We start from the raw sequence: 20,274 nt of genomic DNA, 5'->3' as shown, positions 1-20,274 counted from the left end.
GCAATACTTACATGCAACAACAATATGCCGCATATGAAACCCAAACCTTGACAGTAGCCCAGCTCTGGATCGAGTATGGAGTAGGCTTTCAGCAAATTGAACAGCGACAATTGTCCTACACCTAATGGATCTTTGTAGAATTTATGATTAGGGAAGGTGCGTCCCAGATCAATAAAGATGGCATGCTGATGTTCGGTGAGATTTTTCAGCAAAGTATGATAGGGCGTATTGAAATTGGGAAATTTCTTGGTATCCACTGGTGCTGTATTCATGGAATGCTGATCGGCGAGGAAGGTCCAAACATCACCACGTTTCGAACGTGGCACACCACATTTAATGGCTTGTGCTAGCACTTTGGGATCCTTCTTATTGGCGATTTTCATGGAGTCACGTTCAATGATCTGCTCCCAACGCTCGATCAGCTGTTTGTCGCATGGCACGATTTCTTCATAGTCGAGTTTGATGCGTTTGAGCTCATTTTCATTTTGACGAGCCTGTAACATAGCATTCTCGGTTTCCATGCGATTCAACAGTATGGTCTGACGTATGGCGGTCTTCCAGAGATCGCGAAGCTCCTCACGCGACCGTTTGCCGCGTATGCGTTCTACGGATAAATTAATTATAATAAAATAAAATGCATTTTAAACGTGAAGACTCACTTGTAATTCTCATTGGTGACATAAATTCATTCTGCGCATCGCCATCCATACCCTTTGATGGTGTTACCACGCTGTTTAAAATGGCGTGACGCCATGAAGCTTTATGTGCTTCAGATTCCTTGGGACTGTTGCCAACTTTAATGAAACTGCACGAAAAAAGTCGCACAATCAATCAACAACAAATTTTATGACTAAAAAAATTAATATCTCTTACATATCCATCATGGGACTCTTCAAGTGCTCTGCATTGGGTTTGCTCGGACTTGCGCTACCAATCGTGTTCGAACGGGAGCGGAAACCCTCCGGTGGTGTCTCATTGCCACTACGACTAACCGGATGCGGCTCGGCCGATTTCTCACGTATCTGATGATCGCGCAAATCATGCGCTATGCCAATGTCATCCTTGGATGCTTTACGTTTCAACAGATGATCAAATGAATTGGTGAGCGAACGTTTGGCTTTCATGAAAATCGTACTACCACCCAAGTATTGATTCAAGAACTCTGAACGATTCTCAGCAGTGTCGTGCACATGCCTTTGCTGACGTGACTCACAATGCGCACGTAAGAGCATCATCAAGAATTGATTTTGCTCCGACAGCGGTGAGCTGGTCTTCTCCGAACCATAGTACTTGGCCCAAATCATGTCCTGCTCATCGTCGGTAAGCGATTCTATGCGACGGAATATCATCGCTTGTGTTTTCTTCTCACTCAAACCTTCAACGTCGCTACAGAGTTTGTGATACCACAACATGGGACAGTGTTCACACGAGAAGATCTGTGTGGCTTCCTTTTTCTTTTGTTCTGCGCAAGTGACGAAAGCTTGCGAAATGGCCGCCACTATATCGTCGCACACATGATCCGACTGACATTTAAAGACATAACCTATGTAGCCATCATTATGCACCTCACGACAGATGATGCCGAAATGATCGGGATTCTTTTGTCCCTGCGCGCAGCTGGCCACATCCTTGAAGTCCTTGTATAGCAACACTTGCTTGCGATCTGGCGAGATGAGCCGCAAATCAGACCGGCCCACCAGAAAGACCATGGTACGATTCTGCTCTACAAATGGAGGAATACAACCGTACGAGGCGGAGCGATCGCGTTGCTTGGGTATGCTGTTGGATGGGAGAGAATGTGGATAATTATTATGCGTGCAAATAAGTTGAGGGTTTGCGATTGTAATATTACTGAAAACCGAAAATTAAGGGTTTAACTCAAGCAACTAAAGAATCATGCAAGACAAAAGCTTTTGAAAAAAATACTATAAACGCTTCTAAGCAAATATACAACAAAAACATATAACTAAATACACATTTTCTTCAATCAGTTTGGAGCCTTGAACAGGCAACAAAATGCTTTTAAGTAGAATGCAACAAAACGCTACAACTTTTCAAAGTACACGGTCGTTCTAAAGCATGCCGCTGGTGAAAAGCCAGAAAACGCTACAACATCCTACTCACGTGTCGAGCGTTGCGTAGGTTGGTTGTTGTGGTATCTTGAGCATTTGCTGTTGACTTTCATCAGATGCTGTTGTTGTTGTGGTCGTTTTTTCTTGTTGCTTCGCTTGCTGTTTGGAAGCCTCCTCCTCCTGCGCTTGACGTGGCGGTGATGGATGTTTGTTGATTATAACATTCGGTGCAAGTGACACATCTGCCCTTGGACCTGCTACTTTTTCTTCTTCTGTGGTTGCACTGTTATTCCGTTTTTGTTATTGTTATTATTTAAGAAAAAGAGGAATACGCGTTTTAAATTAGACACAATGCTTATGGAACCTTCAACTTTTTAATAATTGAAATAAATTTATTTTTTTTTAGAAATTTTTCATTGCGGCCCTGTAATAATTCTCAAGTTCGTAACTGAAAATAAAAACTCAATGCGGATTCGAAAAACTTATTTGTATGTTGGAATTAAATTTATGCGCAGAGATGTATTGTAACTAAGAGCGTTTTCTTTTCTCGATGAAAATTGTGTCTCATTAAATAGCAACATTGTGCAAATGTTCCATGACACCCTGCAAAATTCTCAATTTTTTAAATGATAAAAGAACAAAAAAAAAATGGCACCCTATTATAAACCAGCTGTTGCATTGTTTGTTATTATAATAAACTTGTTGAACTGCAATTTGCGAAAATAATGAAAATAAGATTGGCATTTCACACTATTTTTTACCTCCGAGTCTGAGTAAGCATTCAGAACGAATTTTACGAATCCTTTCAGTGGGGTAGTGATTTTTTTTTCAACAACTAACATCCTCATTTCCTTCTCTGAAGTTGATGAGGATAAATCGACCAACTCATTTGCAATTTCCAATAATGATTTTAATAAAACTGACCGAATCATGTCACTTTGTGCAAAAACTTGATTCAAATACTTTGCAATTTGAAAACATGTAGAGGCAAGAACATGCAATTTTGACAGTTCGAGCATAGAGCACTGAATATAAAATACAGTGAAGCCTTGATATAACGAACTGTGATATAATACAAAACAAAAATTAGGCCGAGTTTCTTATAAAAAGGGAATGTTTGTATATATTTAACTTGATTTTAATAGGTCAGTTTGTACAGCAGCTATGTGTATATAGTGGACCGATTTGAACAATATGTTCGGAGATTGTAGCGCTGCTTTGGCCAGTTATTTATAACAAATTTCGAGAAGATATATGGTCAAATAACAAATTTTCCATACAAGAACTTGATTTTGATCGGTCAGTTTGTATGGCAGCTATATGCTACAGTAGTCCGATATCAGATCGATTCCGAGCAATGTGCAATTTCTTGCGGATAAAAGAACAAAGATAAAAAGCTGGTCACACTTATGATTTATATTCTTATGCAATCGACAGAAAAATTTAAATTTCTCACACCATTTCAATTTAACATTTTTGAATTCGTAGCGTATAAAATTTTGGTGTCTGTTTAAGCTTATATCCACATACACGCATACTACAAACATATGTCCTTGAAAATATGTACTCATATGAACACTTACTCTTTTTTCACAGGAAGTTCAGTCTGACTAATGCCGCGCAATAATCGCTTTGGTAATTTATTCGATTTATTTGATGTGTTCTGCTCATCCCCAACGATTTGTGTAACGCCTTCCTCTGCAATACTTTCTTTCATCGACTTGCGTGGCATTGCATCCTGCTGCTCAGCTTCCGTTTCTGTCTCCGTCGATGTTTCGGCTTCTGTTTCTGCGCTCGCGCCCTCAACCATTTCTGCCGCTGACTCTTCAGCATCACTCTCTTTGAGCGAAATGGCTTTCAGATCGAACGTTACGGTACTACTATTGGCGTGCGCATTGACATTGCTGGACTCAACATTCAAGGAGAGTTTGCGATTAGACGCTGCTGCCGTTGTTGCAGCGCTGGCCGTGGCGGTGGCGGTCAACTGCATGAGACGTGTACGTTGCGCGTCGTACGCCTTGAACTTGGGCAGGGCGTCATCGATGAATGAGAAGGGCACGCGCTTGTGTGAGACGCGTATTTTACCCACATACATGACTTCGAAGAAGTGTGTGTGATTGGGTGAGATATCGGCGAGCAATGACAGATTACTCTGCGCGGAGGTAGATGTCGGAATGTGCACCTGTGTATGAGTGTGGAAAGTTGGCTTAGTATGCGTGTTTATAGATATTAACGTTGAATTTGTAGTTAATGTAGTAGTTGTACTTACGGTGCCCGCTGAGTTGCTCAAGCCATGCGTATACGATTTAGACGATTTCATCTTAGACGAAATAATATTGGGACTAGCATCGTGTTGAGCATTGCGTACGGCTTCGCTGAGCTTGAGATTGGTGGCCGGTGTGGCGTGTATGCCGTTGCCGGTGAGTGCGCGTTGCATGGACAAGTCATTGCTGGAGCCGTTGGCGACAAAGGTCTGCGGTATGCTGCCCACAGAGCCGCCAAGTGTGTGCGCAGGATCACGCATTTGATGCATGAGCTCGGCCATCTGCAAAACGTTTAACAAAAACAAAATAAAATAATTAGTGTAAAGAAATTACGGTAAATAATCTTGTTATTTTGTCAAAAAAGCGTCAAGTTGCGATTAATTGCAGTTAATATAAAGCAGTTGTTATTGAAATAATTAAATTTTTGTTAGACAACCTCCTACGAATTGTTACCGCTCGGCAGCGCTTCACTTTGATTAATAAAAATGGCAACGATTTCAAGAAAAAAGTGCATCATTAGCGTCACACGTGATTCAAACGTGATTCACACTTCGTCAAACGGTAGTTTTAGTGTAGTTGTATAGAATTTAAATACAAAAGTGCATGCAAATCAAACATTTATTTGCTTTTCGGCAAAATGTTGCAACAGTCGGGGGTATATAGCGTCGCATTAGTATATTATTTACTGCAAATCGGTTTTAAGTATTTAGTAATGATGAGCGCCAAGTCCACTGCGTTCATGTCGCACGTCGCAGACGTTGACATTTTGCCAAAGCGCGCGTGTTTTTTTTTACAAAATAGTAATATACAAAATATTTAAAAATAGAAACAAAATAGCGACAAATTGTAATTAGTATACATATGTACATTGTGCCAAAAAAGCAGCCGGAAATTGTAATTAAATTCGCCAGGTAAATGGTATTTCAAAAAAATGTATTTTGCTAAGTTGGTAGGATTGTCATTAATTATTGTGCCAAATATGAGCGCGACCTGTCAAACAGTTTGTTTACAGCAGCTGCTTAAGTCGGTACACATCAGTAGTGCATTGCGATTTTTACAATGGATAAAAATATCAAACAAAGAATTTGTCGCAAATTTTGTATTTCTAACCAAATTTCGTGTGCGGAATCATTGCGAATGTTGGAAAAGGCTTATGGTGATTCAGTTTTACCAAAAACACAAGCCCACGAGTGGTATAAAGCCTTCAAAGATGAGAGATGGACGACCTTCGACCTCTTCAACTGTTGAAAACATTAAAAAAGTGAAGGTTATGGTGCTTGAAAATTGTCAGACAAGTACTAGAGAGATGGCAAAAGAGCTCTACATCTCTCGCGAATACATTGGAATGATTTTGTGGATATTTTGGGTATGCAACGTGTTCTTGCTTGACTCGTTCCGATAAGGCTGAATTATTTTCAAAAAGAAAAACAGGTCTCTTTGGACATGCTTGATCGTGCGAATTCCGATCCCACATTCATGGAGTTATAATTGCCGATGAAGTCAATAATCATCGGTATGGAGGAAAAAATGCCAAAGTCGATCAAAAATCCAGGTGATGCTCATTCTTTTTCGTTATTCGTTGTTTGGTGCATCATGAATTTGCTCCGGAGGGACAGACGGTTAATAAGGAGTTCTATTTGGCCGTATTGAGGCGTTTGCGTGAGAACATCCGTCGAAAACGGCAGAAATTGTGGAAGAATAACTTATAGATTTTACACGATGATAAAGCCAAAAACGTGTGATTTTTTCTTGTTCCCCAAACCGAAATTACCGCTCCGTGGAACTCGTTTTCAGTCGATCGAAGTGATAAAACGAAATTCGATGAAGGAGCTGAGGGCCATCACAAGAAGTGCTTATGAAAAGTGTTTGGAGGACTGGAAAAATCGATGACAAAAGCGTATTACATCTGTTGGACACAAATTTTAAGGCGACAAAACAAATATTGATTAATAATTAAAAATATTTTGCGTTTTATTTAGAACTTCTGGGTACTTTTTTGTCACAATTTCTATGTGTATAGGAAGCTTCTAAGGCTGGCAACAACATCGGAATAGTCTATGCAAATAAATAAATATATCTTATACATATGTACATATGTACATACGTATATTTGACTTTAGTTGGGCGCTTATGAGTCTACGTTGATCAAGACGAAATTTAGCAAAAAAATCCATTAGGGATTACAAAGCATTAAACTTCAAACAGAAAATTGCATTGTGATATATGTATATATGTACAATATGCATATATGTAGATGTATAGCATATTTGTATGAAAAAACAAACATTTGCGGCTATATATGTACATATGTATGTATGTATGTATGAAAATATACATAGATAGAAGCGCAGCAACAAAGAAAATGTGCTGCCAAATACCATAAATCAACAAAAGAAAGTGTGATGAACTTGTGTACTTTTTTATATACATACATAAAATACACAGAAATGCTATTGCAATTTTTTTCTGAAATTATTATTATTTTCTTTTTCATTTTAAAAATTTCACCGAACACCTAAATTTCATACAAAACTTCTAAAACGCTTTCTATTAGCAGTGAAGAATTCACTTTTGGATTTATTGTGGGCTGTTTTTGATTTTTTCGAACATATACAAGCGCAAAAATATACATATGTATGTATGTATATGTCTACTTTTTTAAGCTTGTAGTTTTTGAAAAAAACGACAAATGGAATTATGTATGTATCTTTACAAACGATTTCAGCCTAGAGTGTGATCTACAAACTGACTGATAGACAGTAATAAATTATAAATAGATGTAGTTCTTTATGTATGTACATATGTACATATTTATCTACATATATATCTATGTTTTGGTATATATTAACAAAATAAATATTTTCAACCTTAGAAACTGAAAATGTTTTGATTTTTTGAAAAGCTTAACATTAAATGTCATTGTAGTCCTGAAATTATTTTTTCTGTTTTTCTTTCATGCGACAAAAAATGTATGCATATTTGTTAGTATTATCACCGAAAACTAAAATTGTTCTACTGAAACATACTGAAATGAAGACTTAAAAGTATTTAGGTTATAATCACTCAGAGCACTACTTTTAAAAGTTTCAAGGCAAATAATGAAAAAATACTAAAATTTGTGTATTGTTCTCATATTTTCTTCGAAAGCATTATAAAAATCGTGGAAAAATATATTCCTATGAGTCACATATTCTTAAGCGCAATAACATTGAATCGAAAAAGTAAAAGAATTATAGAATTTATAGAATTTTATTTATTTATTATTTATTTTTTTATAGAATTATATAATTTTAAAGATATTTAAGGCGGTAAATACAGGAACTTTAATTTTTCACACAATACGCTCGGTAGGAGCTTTTGTGGGATGTTGAGGAGGCTTGTACCACGGTAGTTGGTGCAGATTGTGGAGTCTTCCTTATTGTGGATTGGGCAGAGCATATTCCGCTCATATTCTACAAAAAAGCTGATGATTCACGTATATATATTATAGTGTCTTCAACGTTTCCTTCTTGGTGTTGCAAGTTTTGTGGCAAACTTAATATACGCTGTTCAGGGAATAAAAAACATTCCTAATCAAATCCGTATCAAATTCATAAAAATATTTAACAAAAACTTATCAAAAGCTTATAAAGCTACCACTTAACTAGTGAATAATCCAACAGGCAACTGTCATGTTCATTGTAATCATTTTGTATTGTATTAATTCGCATATATTGAACAAGAGGGCAGTGCTCAAGTAGTGCATAAGTAGCAGAAGTGGGGATTCGATTTACTAAAAAAAGCTGTTTTAAGTGCTTTAAGTGCAGAAAATATGAAAAATATTGTGCAGAAACTAACTTAATATACATATATACATTTATATGCATATTTAAGAAAAAATATATATCCACATTGTAGTTTATCTAAACGCTTTAATTAATAATTCCCGGAATAGCCTAGCCACAAATCGTGTGAAAATCAAAATTCCGTGTGCGCTCTATGCTTGAGTGGAACAAGACAATGAGTATCTGTGCGCTTGAATGCATATACATACTAATACTAGTATGTACATATGTATATAATGTATGTAAGTAAATATATTTATTAAGTGCTTGTTTGTAATAATTCAAAAAGCACAGATGTCTCTTGTGTGTATGTATGTTTGTGTGGAAAACCGCAACCGAACGTGTTAACAGCCAAGTATTTGCATTTGAATTTGCCGTGAATTCCTTAAAACTGTTGTGCAAACTTCTATCTTTTCTGTCTAGTGAGAAGTGTTTGGTTAATTACATATTTAAATAAGCGCCAAGTCACGTAAATAATGAACTTCACTGTCTAACTGATTGTATGTACATATGTATATATGTAAATTGTGACAAAAATGAATTATTTAAAAAAATTTAGCATAAATAAAAAAATGTGAAAAAGTTATTTTGTTGGCCTACTGTGCCACCGCTGTGCTTATTTCTACCGAAAATATGCATTACGAGCACTTTGCTGGTGGTGGACGCCATGGCGTATGAGCAATCTGCAATGACGTCGCACTGAGTGATCATGAAGACAGAACGCCGCTGATCACACATGGCTGGGATGATGTGCAACCATGTACTTGGTGCGCGACATATTACCTATATATAGGTACATAAATGTATATTTGTATGTATTTATATACATATATACAGACAGATTATATATTATATATGCATGAGTAACAGAAGCCCACAAAAATGCATATGGAGAAGCAATTTTCTTTTTGATTATGGTGATGACCAAATATACAAGTATTTTTAATTACATACATATTTTAAGTATACTATACATGTATATACATATATTTGTGCTTGTTTTAAATATTATTTTTTTTTTAATATTTTAGGCAGATATACAAATATTTGTAGCACAATAATGCACCTCTTTTCGAAACAAAGCTGGGTTGTCGAAAATAATTTACATTAAAAATAAGAATTTAAATTTTACAACAATAAATGCAAAATAAATTCGCTTATATTGTACGTATGTATGTATATTACTTGTAAATTTAATTGCAATTTTATGACTTTATTTGTGGACTTTCTTTTGATGTTTCCAAACATAAATTTTAGACAGCTAGTAGAACAATTGTATGCGGTAAGAGGTGAGATAGATGTTACATATATAAGCAGGAATAAAAATAAAATGGCACTAACAACAATAACAAATTGTTTCCTTTATTTCTGTACCTTAGAGAACGCTGTGTGGGGGAGAATATTGTGTGGGCACAAACAAAAGCCAAAAATGGAAAAACTTTCTTTGAAAGGTATGAATTATTTTTGTAGCAGCGTTATATTTGAGCTTTACCCAAAAAAACAAAAAAAAAAAAACATTTGAATTATTTAAATGATTTTCAACGAAAGCAAAGAAGAATAGGAACAAATGAAAATTGTGCATGTAATTAGTAATTTCAATTAATTCTGTGTGATAAACATAGTGTTTTATGTAAGCATATACATATTTACAAAAATTTTCCTTTTACAGATCTGTTAAAAACTACCTTTTTTGTAAGCTTTAACTATAACACCACGAGTTCTTAATACTAATTATAAGCATACAAACATAAACATACATACATACATATATGTGTGTACATATATGTACGATAAACAATATAATCAACTGAAGCTAGACTTTGTGACCCCAATTATTAACTTACAAGTAACAAGCACAGTTGCATAAAGTATACATTGGGACAAAAAAGTACCCAGAAATTGTAATTGCATTCTTCGGGTAAATTATATTTCAAACAAAATTCGCTAAGTTGATAGGACTGTCCTTAATTACTAAATAAGAGCGCAATCTGTCAACCAGTTTGTTCACAGCAGCTGCTTAAATCCGTACACTTCAGTGGTGCGTTGCGATTTTTACAATGGATAAAAATATCGAACAAAGAATTGGTCTCAAATTTTGTATTTCTAACCAAATTTCGTGTGCGGAAGCGTTGCGAATGTTGGTAAAGGCTTACGGTGATACAATTTTATCAAAAACACAAGCCCACGAGTGGTACAAAGCCTTCAAAGACGGTCGAGTGATCGTTGAAGACATATGTATCTCATACTTGACGACCTTCCAGCTCTTCAACTGATGAAAATATTACAAAATGAAGAAAATGGTACTTCAAAGTCATCAGGTAAGTGTTAGAGAGCTGGCAAGAGAGCTCGTCGACATCTTTCGCAAATCCATTCGAATGATTTTGGTGGATATTTTGGCTTTGAAACGCGTTCTTGTTCGACTCGTTCCGATAAAGCTGAATGTATTTCAAAAAGAGTACCGCAAACAGGTTCTTTGGGCACTCTTGATCGTGTGATATCCGATCCCACATTCATGGAAAGCAGTAAACTGCCGATGAGTCTTAGATTTATGAATTTGACATGCAAACAAGTCAACAATCATCGGAATGGAGGAGAAAAAAACGGCCCGTAACCAAAAAAACCACGTCAAAGTCGCTCAAAAATCAAGGTGATGCTCATTGCGCTTTCGATATTCGTGGTTTGGTGCATCATGAATTTGTGCCGCAGGTACAGACGATCAATGAGGAGTTCTATTTGACCGTATTAAAGCGTTTGCGTGAGAACATCCGTCGAAAACGGCAGGAATTGCGAAAGAACAATTCATGCATTTTACACGATGATAATGCATCAACGCATCGAGCCACGATTGTGACCGAATTTAGAGTCAAAAATGCAATGAATGCCATCGATCAACCACTGTATTCACCAGATTTGGTTCCGTGTGATTTTTTCATGTTCCACAAACTGAAATTGCCGCTCCGTGGAGCCCGTTTTCAGTCGATCGAAGAGATAAAGCGATATTCTCTGCAGGAGCTGAAGGCCATCCCAAGTGAAGTGCTTATGAAAAGTGTTTCGAGGACTGAAAAATCGTTGGCATACGTGTATTACATCTGGTGGGGATTACTTTGAAGGAGACAGAAAAAATATTCATGAATAATTAAATATTTTCGTTTTATTTACAAATTCCGGGTACTCTTCCGTCACAATGTATGTATGTTTGTATGTACATATATATGTATATGGACACATGTAAATATGCAAAACTATCTATTTGTAAATGTACATCGACGAGTGCGTAATTATTCGCAATAAATTAAACAACTCTATAAATAGTCGAGGAAATATGTTTTTAACTGATCAGGTAATTAAGCTCATGTGTACGCAGATGTATACACACATACATAAAAGCATACAGTAGCTACATTTTATATACCATATGTATGTATGTGTGTTAAAGATGAAGACCCTTGACCGTAGAATGCTATTTCTCTTAAGCAGCTCATACTTTGAGCAACACGTTTCAAGAGTATAAAAAGAAAATAAATGACATTTTGCTAATTTTCTACAATTTTTCCATAAGAACTTCAACTTTTCCTCAATTTGAAAAACAATTTGGTTCTTCTTAAATTATTTTCTTCTAAGTTTTAGAAATCGAATTTATATATTCTCCACTTATGTATTTTCTGCTAAAAATAAGAATCTGTGTAAATTGCGATAACGTGAACACAATCCAAAATATTAATTAAACTAGTGTACATATGTATGTAATTAATAGTAAATATTTAAACTACTTATTTACATATTCGCATTAATGTTTGTATGTATGTAAACCAAGGCGACGTGACTGTTTATTTGACGGCGAAGGCAACTAAACAACAAACAAAAAGCAGAGAAAATATATTGAAATCGAAAAAGAAAAACAAAATAGTGGACTGATTGGCTGACCAATAAGTGAAGTACTTGTAAATAGCTCGCGGCTTCTACAGATAACTTGTGCTTAGTAAATCCACGAATATTTATATAACATGTTTGTAAATATTTATGGAATTTAGAAATATTTAATGAAAGAATGATTTAAATAAAATGAAACCGACTGCATAACTTGCAAAGAAAAACAACTAAATTATGTTTAGATAATGATGAATGAATGATTATTTTATCAAATATATTCGAAGTCGACAGAGAAGTAAAGAGAAATATGTAGACTGAAAATTATAAAAAAATAATAATAATAATGAAATTATCTGTGAACTTTAAGTGTTTATTCTTCAAAGTTTTTGTTCTCATTTACATTTTTACTGTTTACACAGATCTAAAGTAGTTTGGTTGCCCTAGATATGAGACCGATTTTAGAAATAACTTGGGCGTGCATTTTTCCCCCTAGCTTTCCTTTCCATTGATACGGATTTATTATACCGATTTCTGATTTCCCTTTTTGAAACGCAAAGGAAGATATTTCATGAGTAAAACTGGGCATTTCAGTATGTGGGTCTGGTAGTGAACGAGGGCAAGATGGAATATCTCTTGTGATCAAACAAACAGGTGCGACTTGCTTCCCACGTCACTGTTGACAGTCATAACTTCAACCATACCGGATAGTATTCGACGCAGTACCCGCCGGAGGAAGCAGAGGAAGCGGAAGACCTCTACTCCGCAGGAAATACCTGGTTAAGAAGGACCTGTCTACACTTGAAATCTCCAATTGGTGCCAAACACCGAAAAGGAAAAACGACTGACGACGATATTGTAAACTCGGCTATAACCGTGTAAGCGGTGTCTACTCCAATAAAGAAGAAAAAGAAGAAAACTGGACATTTAGTAGACTGCAGACATCTCTAAGTTTATTTTTATTAAACTTTCCGTATATTTTACGCATATTTTCGGTAAAGAAAAGGTAAAAAAAAAGATGCGCAGAACCCTAATCATGACCGGAAAAATAAATTTTGTTACGTAGGCTTATAAGTCAAAATACATATAAAACATATCATAAAAGTAAGAGCACATTGAATACTTTGACGAATAAATTTATAATCTTGGTATTTGAAACCATCGAAATGTGCTAGATAAGTCCAATTTTTCACAATTTTTCCATTATCTTCTTCTTTCTCTGGCGTTGACACCGCTTTCATATTTTAGCTGGTTAAAACGGGACATTCGTTTCTTCTGGTTTGAACGAGGGCAATTCGAAATATCTCATCATTCAACAAATAGTCCTGCTCCACCTGATCTCTTCAACGGAGTGGAGGTCTTTCTCTTCCTCTGCAGTACGGGAATAATGAGTTGAGGGCTTTACTTTTTCCGAATATGATTTCTAATTGATCAGTTCTTGCCTTCTCCAAACGCTGCTTGCCATGATTCGGATACCAAGCTGGAGCCACTTAAACGAATAATATTGGCATTGCCTAAAAGTTGCGAATCAATTGCCTGTTGTGCTCATTCCTGGCAGTAATTAATGAAGGACAGCCTGGAGATTCATTCCAGAATGTTTAGTGTTATTTACGTATCCTTAAAGTCAGAAATGGACCACATCTCCAAAGATGATGTCACGGCAAGAATGTAAATAATATATACATAAGTAAGTCGCAAATAATTTTGAAAGATTTTTAAACTATTTCCGGAGCAAGATATGATTGCATGTTAGTTTACGAAAGTTACTGAGCATAAATGTCAAAATGTGTTTACTTTGACTGTTCTGACAGCTATGACCTATCACAAACATATTGTTATATCTAATACATGTTCAGACCGAGAACTGAAAATCGGCTTCCAAATGAAAAAATGCATCCGTTATATGGAAAATATTTAAAATAAGACTGCTTTTACTTCAAAAAACTATATGATAATGTTTTCTTTTGATAAATTTTAAGCGATGTGAATTCTTGAATGGCAAAAACAGCTGTTTTTTCATCTTTCCAACGGCAGTGAGAGCGGGCTGATTAGTGAAGGGCTTAAATGTAATCTAATCCCTTCAAGTTTTCGGTCTGAACATGGTATAAAAGCCAATATACCTATGTAAGTACATACTCAGGTGTGCAAGTGCCTATGCTTAAATAAGTAAATAGGATTATAGGTACATACAAACATATGTATATAGTATCTGCATAAGTGTGTTTTAACATAAATATTTTTTCAATGTTTTTTCAGCATTTTATGCTCAACTCAGACGCGTTCGTCCAAACGCCAATGAAAGCGATTTGTTTATTTTTATAAATTAATTTATGACGTTGTTTTTGTATGTGTGGATACGCATACATGCAATTGTACATGCATACATACATATGTAAACCAATTTAAAATGTGTTGTGGTTCCCTGCCGAATTTCAATCAATTTAGCTTTTTATTAAAATAACACAAACATTGTGGGGGAAAGAGATGATTTTGTCTACAATAAAGAAACGTGTTTGCGCGCATATTTATTTATCTTTAATTCTGTGCGTGTGTCTTTGCATACAATGTACATATGTAGGTGTGCATACACAGGCATTTACGCACTTGCTTTTAATACAATTTTAATTGAATTAATATTAAGCTTTTTATACCAAAACAACCGTCAGCGACTGCTTATCACATGGCCGACCAGTTATGTGGGCAGTCGGTGGCCGAATGTTATTAACGGTACGCATACGCTGATTTCATTGTAAATATTTATTGCCAATTATTAACGTTTGCATTGTTTATAAATACTGCATAAAGCACATACATTTATACATACTATGTATGTACATATGTATATACCTATACATATATAACTGTTTGAAAGTGCAATGAGCTTGTGAGAAACCGAGCGTCGTCGGTACGCTGTTAATTGAATATCATTGCACTTTATTATGCGGAAATTGACGGTAGCGCGTTGCAATCAGGCAGAAAAGACTTGTAACAATACTTACTATGTAAATGTTTTCAGGAAATTATGATAAACTTTTTATTTACTGATGGTTTAAACACACAGTTTTTGAGGTGCGGAGTTGTAATCTGTCAGTTCTCAAATCCAGCTATCAAGTTGAACAAATTGTTTTGAAATTTCATTTTCATCAACCATTATGTATATTAAGCGGTAATATACAGTTAGAATTAAAAAAAAATGATTTTTTTATTTTATTTTCTTTATGTACATACTTATACATATATTTAGGAATACACACAGAAAATTTCATATCGTTGCGGTGAATATTTTCGAAGTTACACGCAAATTTGACCTCACTATGAAATTCGGGTCTTTAATATTACCAATATCATTTGCACCATAGTGGAGGCTACGTAAGCGATATGCGCCTGGATTTATATCCAATCGAGAACTTGCCAACATACGATTCAACATACTTAAGTACATATGTACATATGTATGTAAATTGGAAATCCCACTACAACAACGACAATGACTATACTACTACGTATAGCATGAATGGATGGATGGAAAAAAATAACGAGATGAGTTTTATTGTATGCGGCCCCACTTTGGATCCAGGCTAAGTGCTTTCCAAACCATATCAAGTGACCATGCTAAAATTTTAACTACTGTAAAGCCTACTTAAATGCTTCATGAAAAATTCCAGCTTTTTGAGATACTTAGGCGGCTTAGGTACTTAAAAGACTTAAGTCCTTCGATACGAGGACTAAGCCAAAAATGTTTGTTATTTAAACGGGTTAGGTACTTAGCGAGCTTTACTGTAGTTCGGCGTCCATTGAAATCCAGGGAAACGAATTTCCGTGTTTATACCAGCTATGAGAGTCGCCTACATCAGCAAACAAAGAGAAAAGAATCTAAAGCATCACAATGTGACAAAACCTCATGCAAATGACATTGGACTAACATATTGATACCAGAGATCTAAACGTGGATAGACAGACCTGGATTTCCACATGACCTAACATCATGTTCATGGATGCTTTCTAAGCAACCTTTAGTATGTCATCGCTAGAACCTTTGTCCGATCTGTCCGTAGTGTGTAAAATACTCTGAACATGTATACTATCTTTGCCATCAGTTTTCAAGTTTAAGAGAAAAGCTGAAAACCACAGTTGACGATAATTTCACAGTGGAAAATTTTACAGCATCTATACAAGTAGGTGTGAGTCTTCTGTCAAATGGACAGCTGTCAGCGAAGCGTCACAACTAATAATGACAAGACTTAAATGTCTTCTTCTCTCCCATGAAGTAATACTTAGTGCAGTGGTTCTGTGCGAGAGATATGAAATTTGAGTAACGAATTAAATTACGCACTCTGGCTTTCGATGCGATAAAAGAGAACGTTTATGGTCCTGAAAACATTAAACATTTGGTAGAATTCTGAGAAAAGATTACTGTCAAATTTCCTGTGATGTCAAATGCGATGTGGGTTAGTCAACAGACATTTCGGATACAAATTTTAATTATAGCTTTAAACTACTCGAAAGTAGGACTTCTTTATCTCTTAAAACTGCCAAAACTAACGAAAAGGAATCGCAATTAGTGGTCGGAATATTCCAAAGTTTGTTTATGGGCTCTTGAAAATTTCCAAGAAGATCCGACGTTTTCGAGACAAATTTCGTTCAGCGATGATTAAATATCACTTCAAACAAAGCAAAATTGCCGCATTTGGGACGAAAAGCAACCTGAAGAGATTCAAGAGTTGCCATTTTATCCAGAAAAACAACGGTTTGGTGTGGTTTGTGGTCGGGTGGAATCATCGGTCCATATTTCTTCAAACATGATGCCGGTGAGAACATAACTGTCCATGGCGACCGGCATGACAATTTGATGCTTGAAAATAAAACTCGCGATCTCGGCGACATTAGATTTCAACAAGACGGCGCCACTTCCCACACGTCGCATCAATCAAAGAATTTATTGAGAAAACACTTCGGTGAGCAGATAATTTCACGTTTTGGTTTGTTCAATTGGCCACAAAGATCGTGTGACCGTTACACATTTTCCTGTGGGGATATGTAAATTCGAAAGTCTATGCGAACAATCTCGCTCCGATTCAGGCCTTGAGCGAAACATCATGCGTGTTATTCGCCAATTACCAGTAGAAATGCTTGAACGAGTCAACGAAAATTGGACTCAACGGTTGGATCATCTGAGACGTAGCCGTCATTTGTATAAGATAATATTCAAAAAATAAATGAAAAAGCATTTTCTTTCGAATGATAATAAACATTCACCATTAAGTTAAAAGTTTCTGTGTTTTTTCAAAAAGTAGGGAACCTCGAAATGGATCAGCCTTTATTGACCAAAGCTTTTATCAAAAATATTCTCTTTTTAGGTTGTCAGAATTCGAAAGAGGCTGAGTGTAAAAAAGCAATCTATTGTTACTGAGATAGTATAAAGGTCACAAGGGCTTCGCACAATAAACAGAAAATCAAAATTTTCTGCTCAAATTTTATTTATTAGTAAAAGTAAATATTTTTGCCATAACTTGCAACCGCGAACGTACAATTTTCAATCCATTAGCTCTGGCGCAAGTGCAGCATTCCGAAAAGTTAGCACATATGTATGTATGTAAATAAATTCTCTTATATTGGAGATTTACTATTCAAAGAATAGTTGGAAATTCTATAATAAATCGAAGCAGATTAATTTGCATACCAGTTTAATTAGTACACACGATCAGCCGAAAGGCACATGCACATGCAAAGTTGTTTGTTTGTTTGTTAGAAAAAATACTGCCGTTTTGAGGAAGAAGAGGATATTTATTAGTGTTTTGCTTGCTTTCTTTACGCGGTAATGCTCAAACACAGACAACTTTCAATGTCATTCGCAAATGCGGTCAGCAACAAAGCAAAACAAATTTTAGTTATTTTAATTTTTTTTTAATTTTTTTTAATTTGTTTTACATATACTCAATTTATTTACGTACTGTACGGCTCTTGTTCAATGTTGAGGCATCGCTAAGCGATGTGGTGAGAATCGTGTCACGATGAAATGGCACCGTGAACATTTTGTTTTCTGCAATTTATTACACTTACTAGAGGAATTCAAGGGGGAAGCTCTGCGTCGATGAGCCGGAACAGCTATTAGGGGGCAATTTCTAGTTGTATAAATATTTATATATATATGTATATAGCACTTCCTATATTTTATGATAATATGGCAACCACTTGATTTCTAATTCAATTTACCATTGAATTTTCAAAACTGCAGCTGGGCACTTTCTCGGCAGATCGGCGTTTTTGGCACAGATTTTGTTAGCTTTTGCTACAGATGCTATATTTTTTATTTTTATTTTTTTTTTTTATTATAGGTTAATTGCTTGCGATTGACCCTAGCGGACACAGCTAAGGACAAATAGTGCTTTAATTTTTTTTAATTGCTTCCTTGATCACTTTTTGAGCGCATTTTTAACAAATTTCTTTGCATTTATTTAATTAATATCACAATAGTATAATCACAATTTTTGTGCACTGCTTGAATGCTCAAAAGACTTGCATTTTTCACATTGCTTTTATAATTAGTTTATTAATTTTAATGTGGATCGATCGTTTGTGCGATCAATGACGATCGATTGCATCACACACAGGGGCACAGCTGGGTTGCATGCCACAAGCACGACTATACGATAGATTTATATGTTCACTTATGGTTATGCGTTTATATTTTGTTGTTGTTTGAGACACATACAAACATATGTAGCGTTTTGGCGTTCAACCAAGATCACACCACCATTAATGAAGTGTGGCGTGCGATCCTTTAAATAAATCACCAAGTGGAATCTTTTTTTGAATCAATTAATTCTTTGTGTTATTTGTAGGTCACTAGCATTTCAATGAACTATTTTTATTGGTTTATGCGGCGAATTGAAATTTTGCGAATTTTTATAAAATCATTATTATTTTCATTTCAAAATAAAATTATAAATTAATATTTATAATTGTTAGCAGACATTTTCTTAAAAAAAACTTAGCATAAATCACATTTTCACAGCGGCTCATTTAAACTTTGTAACGCCCGTCAAACCGTCAAGACTGTTTTGCATAAGTAATCACTGTAAACATACGATCACCAAACGCACGGTGAGTTTTAACGTTGAAAGAAAAAATCACAAATACGATATGCACTTTCAGACGTTCAATAATATTTTATTCAAATTTAATTAATATTTTCTACTCCCTGCCTAATCATTATACACGAGGGAGCGTTCTGGACTAGCATGTTAACGGCAAATTGTTAATTTTTCAACTGACGAGAGACGTAAAATCGTGAATTGTTCGATGTGATCGCGGCGACGGCTGTTCAACAGCTGTTGGGCGGCGGACGATTGCTCCGCTTGGTGGCACGAACTTATTGTTTGCGAATACATAGATATATACAGCAAACGTATGTTCATTTGTATTCACTAGTGATGACAATAGAATCGGCAGTTATCAATCCCGCAATCTACAGGTAATTCCATTTGTAAACGAATGCGAAGTATTTTTTAATATATACTAAGATCAAAAAATATAAAATATGATATGAAATATAAATATGATATAAATATCACTGCATGAACTGTCTCTAAAGATGACTCAGTCTACCAGAAACTTTAGCGCGACGAAAAAGAAGCATTAACTCTGTTACAAACTCTTAATTCGATATATGTAAATGATTTCAAAATGCTTAGAAATATAAAAACATTATGGCATACTCAGATTCAGTTAAGACTGAATCATTTCTAGCCGCCTGTATTACTTTCTACTTAAAAAGCCACTGATTACTCAAAAACTCGCTGTTCACCTTTCGGGATTGCTGTGTGTAAAGCGCTCACTCTCTCAGTTTATTTACGTATGTTCATGTTTAGCTATCTCTCATTTCACACACATACATATGTATGTAGTACAAACGCACTCGTTTAGACCAAGTGATCGTACCATTCAGTGGCTAGAAGTGACAAGATGAGTCGTCAATGACTTGTCCCCCGCAACAATGAGCAACAATGAGTGATTTGTTACCGTTGGTAAAACTAAAGCAACACGAATTTAATGCATGTTATGTAAACACAGCTGAGACATAAGGAATTCTAAACAAATTTAATACAAAAAAACTTTAAGGAAGTTTAAAAAGGCAAAATAAATAACAAATCCATAAATTAAAAGCATGGTGGCCAATGCATAATTCAAATTAATTAAAGGGATTGGAAACTAGTGGATATTGAAATCGATTTCTTTTGGAACATA

The 20,274-nt window shown here is 35.4% G+C and overlaps 1 protein-coding gene across 5 annotated transcripts in view; it reads right to left on the bottom strand.

Moving 5' to 3' along the window:
- The window catches only part of LOC126767293 (TBC1 domain family member 4), a 54,229-nt gene that overhangs the window by 3,012 nt on the left and 30,943 nt on the right, over positions 1-20,274 (bottom strand). The window contains exons 1-7 of one of the 5 annotated variants that reach the window (XM_050484858.1): positions 17,979-19,343; positions 4,342-4,617; positions 3,656-4,254; positions 2,125-2,355; positions 874-1,779; positions 660-805; positions 12-604 (exon numbers count right to left, since the gene is read on the bottom strand). In XM_050484858.1, coding sequence (XP_050340815.1) covers positions 12-604; positions 660-805; positions 874-1,779; positions 2,125-2,355; positions 3,656-4,254; positions 4,342-4,617; positions 17,979-18,059 — 2,832 coding nt within the window. In that variant the 5' untranslated portion in view covers positions 18,060-19,343. Of the gene's footprint in view, positions 1-11; positions 605-659; positions 806-873; positions 1,780-2,124; positions 2,356-3,655; positions 4,255-4,341; positions 4,618-17,978; positions 19,344-20,274 lie in introns of those variants that run through there. The other 4 variants (XM_050484863.1, XM_050484851.1, XM_050484867.1 and 1 more) reach the window with 4 other exon arrangements.

Source organism: Bactrocera neohumeralis, chromosome 2, assembly GCF_024586455.1.
Source record: "Bactrocera neohumeralis isolate Rockhampton chromosome 2, APGP_CSIRO_Bneo_wtdbg2-racon-allhic-juicebox.fasta_v2, whole genome shotgun sequence".
NCBI classification, from domain to species: Eukaryota; Metazoa; Arthropoda; class Insecta; order Diptera; family Tephritidae; genus Bactrocera; species Bactrocera neohumeralis.
Note: the sequence above shows the minus strand (reverse complement) of the source record. Positions and strands in the feature narration are given on the sequence as shown.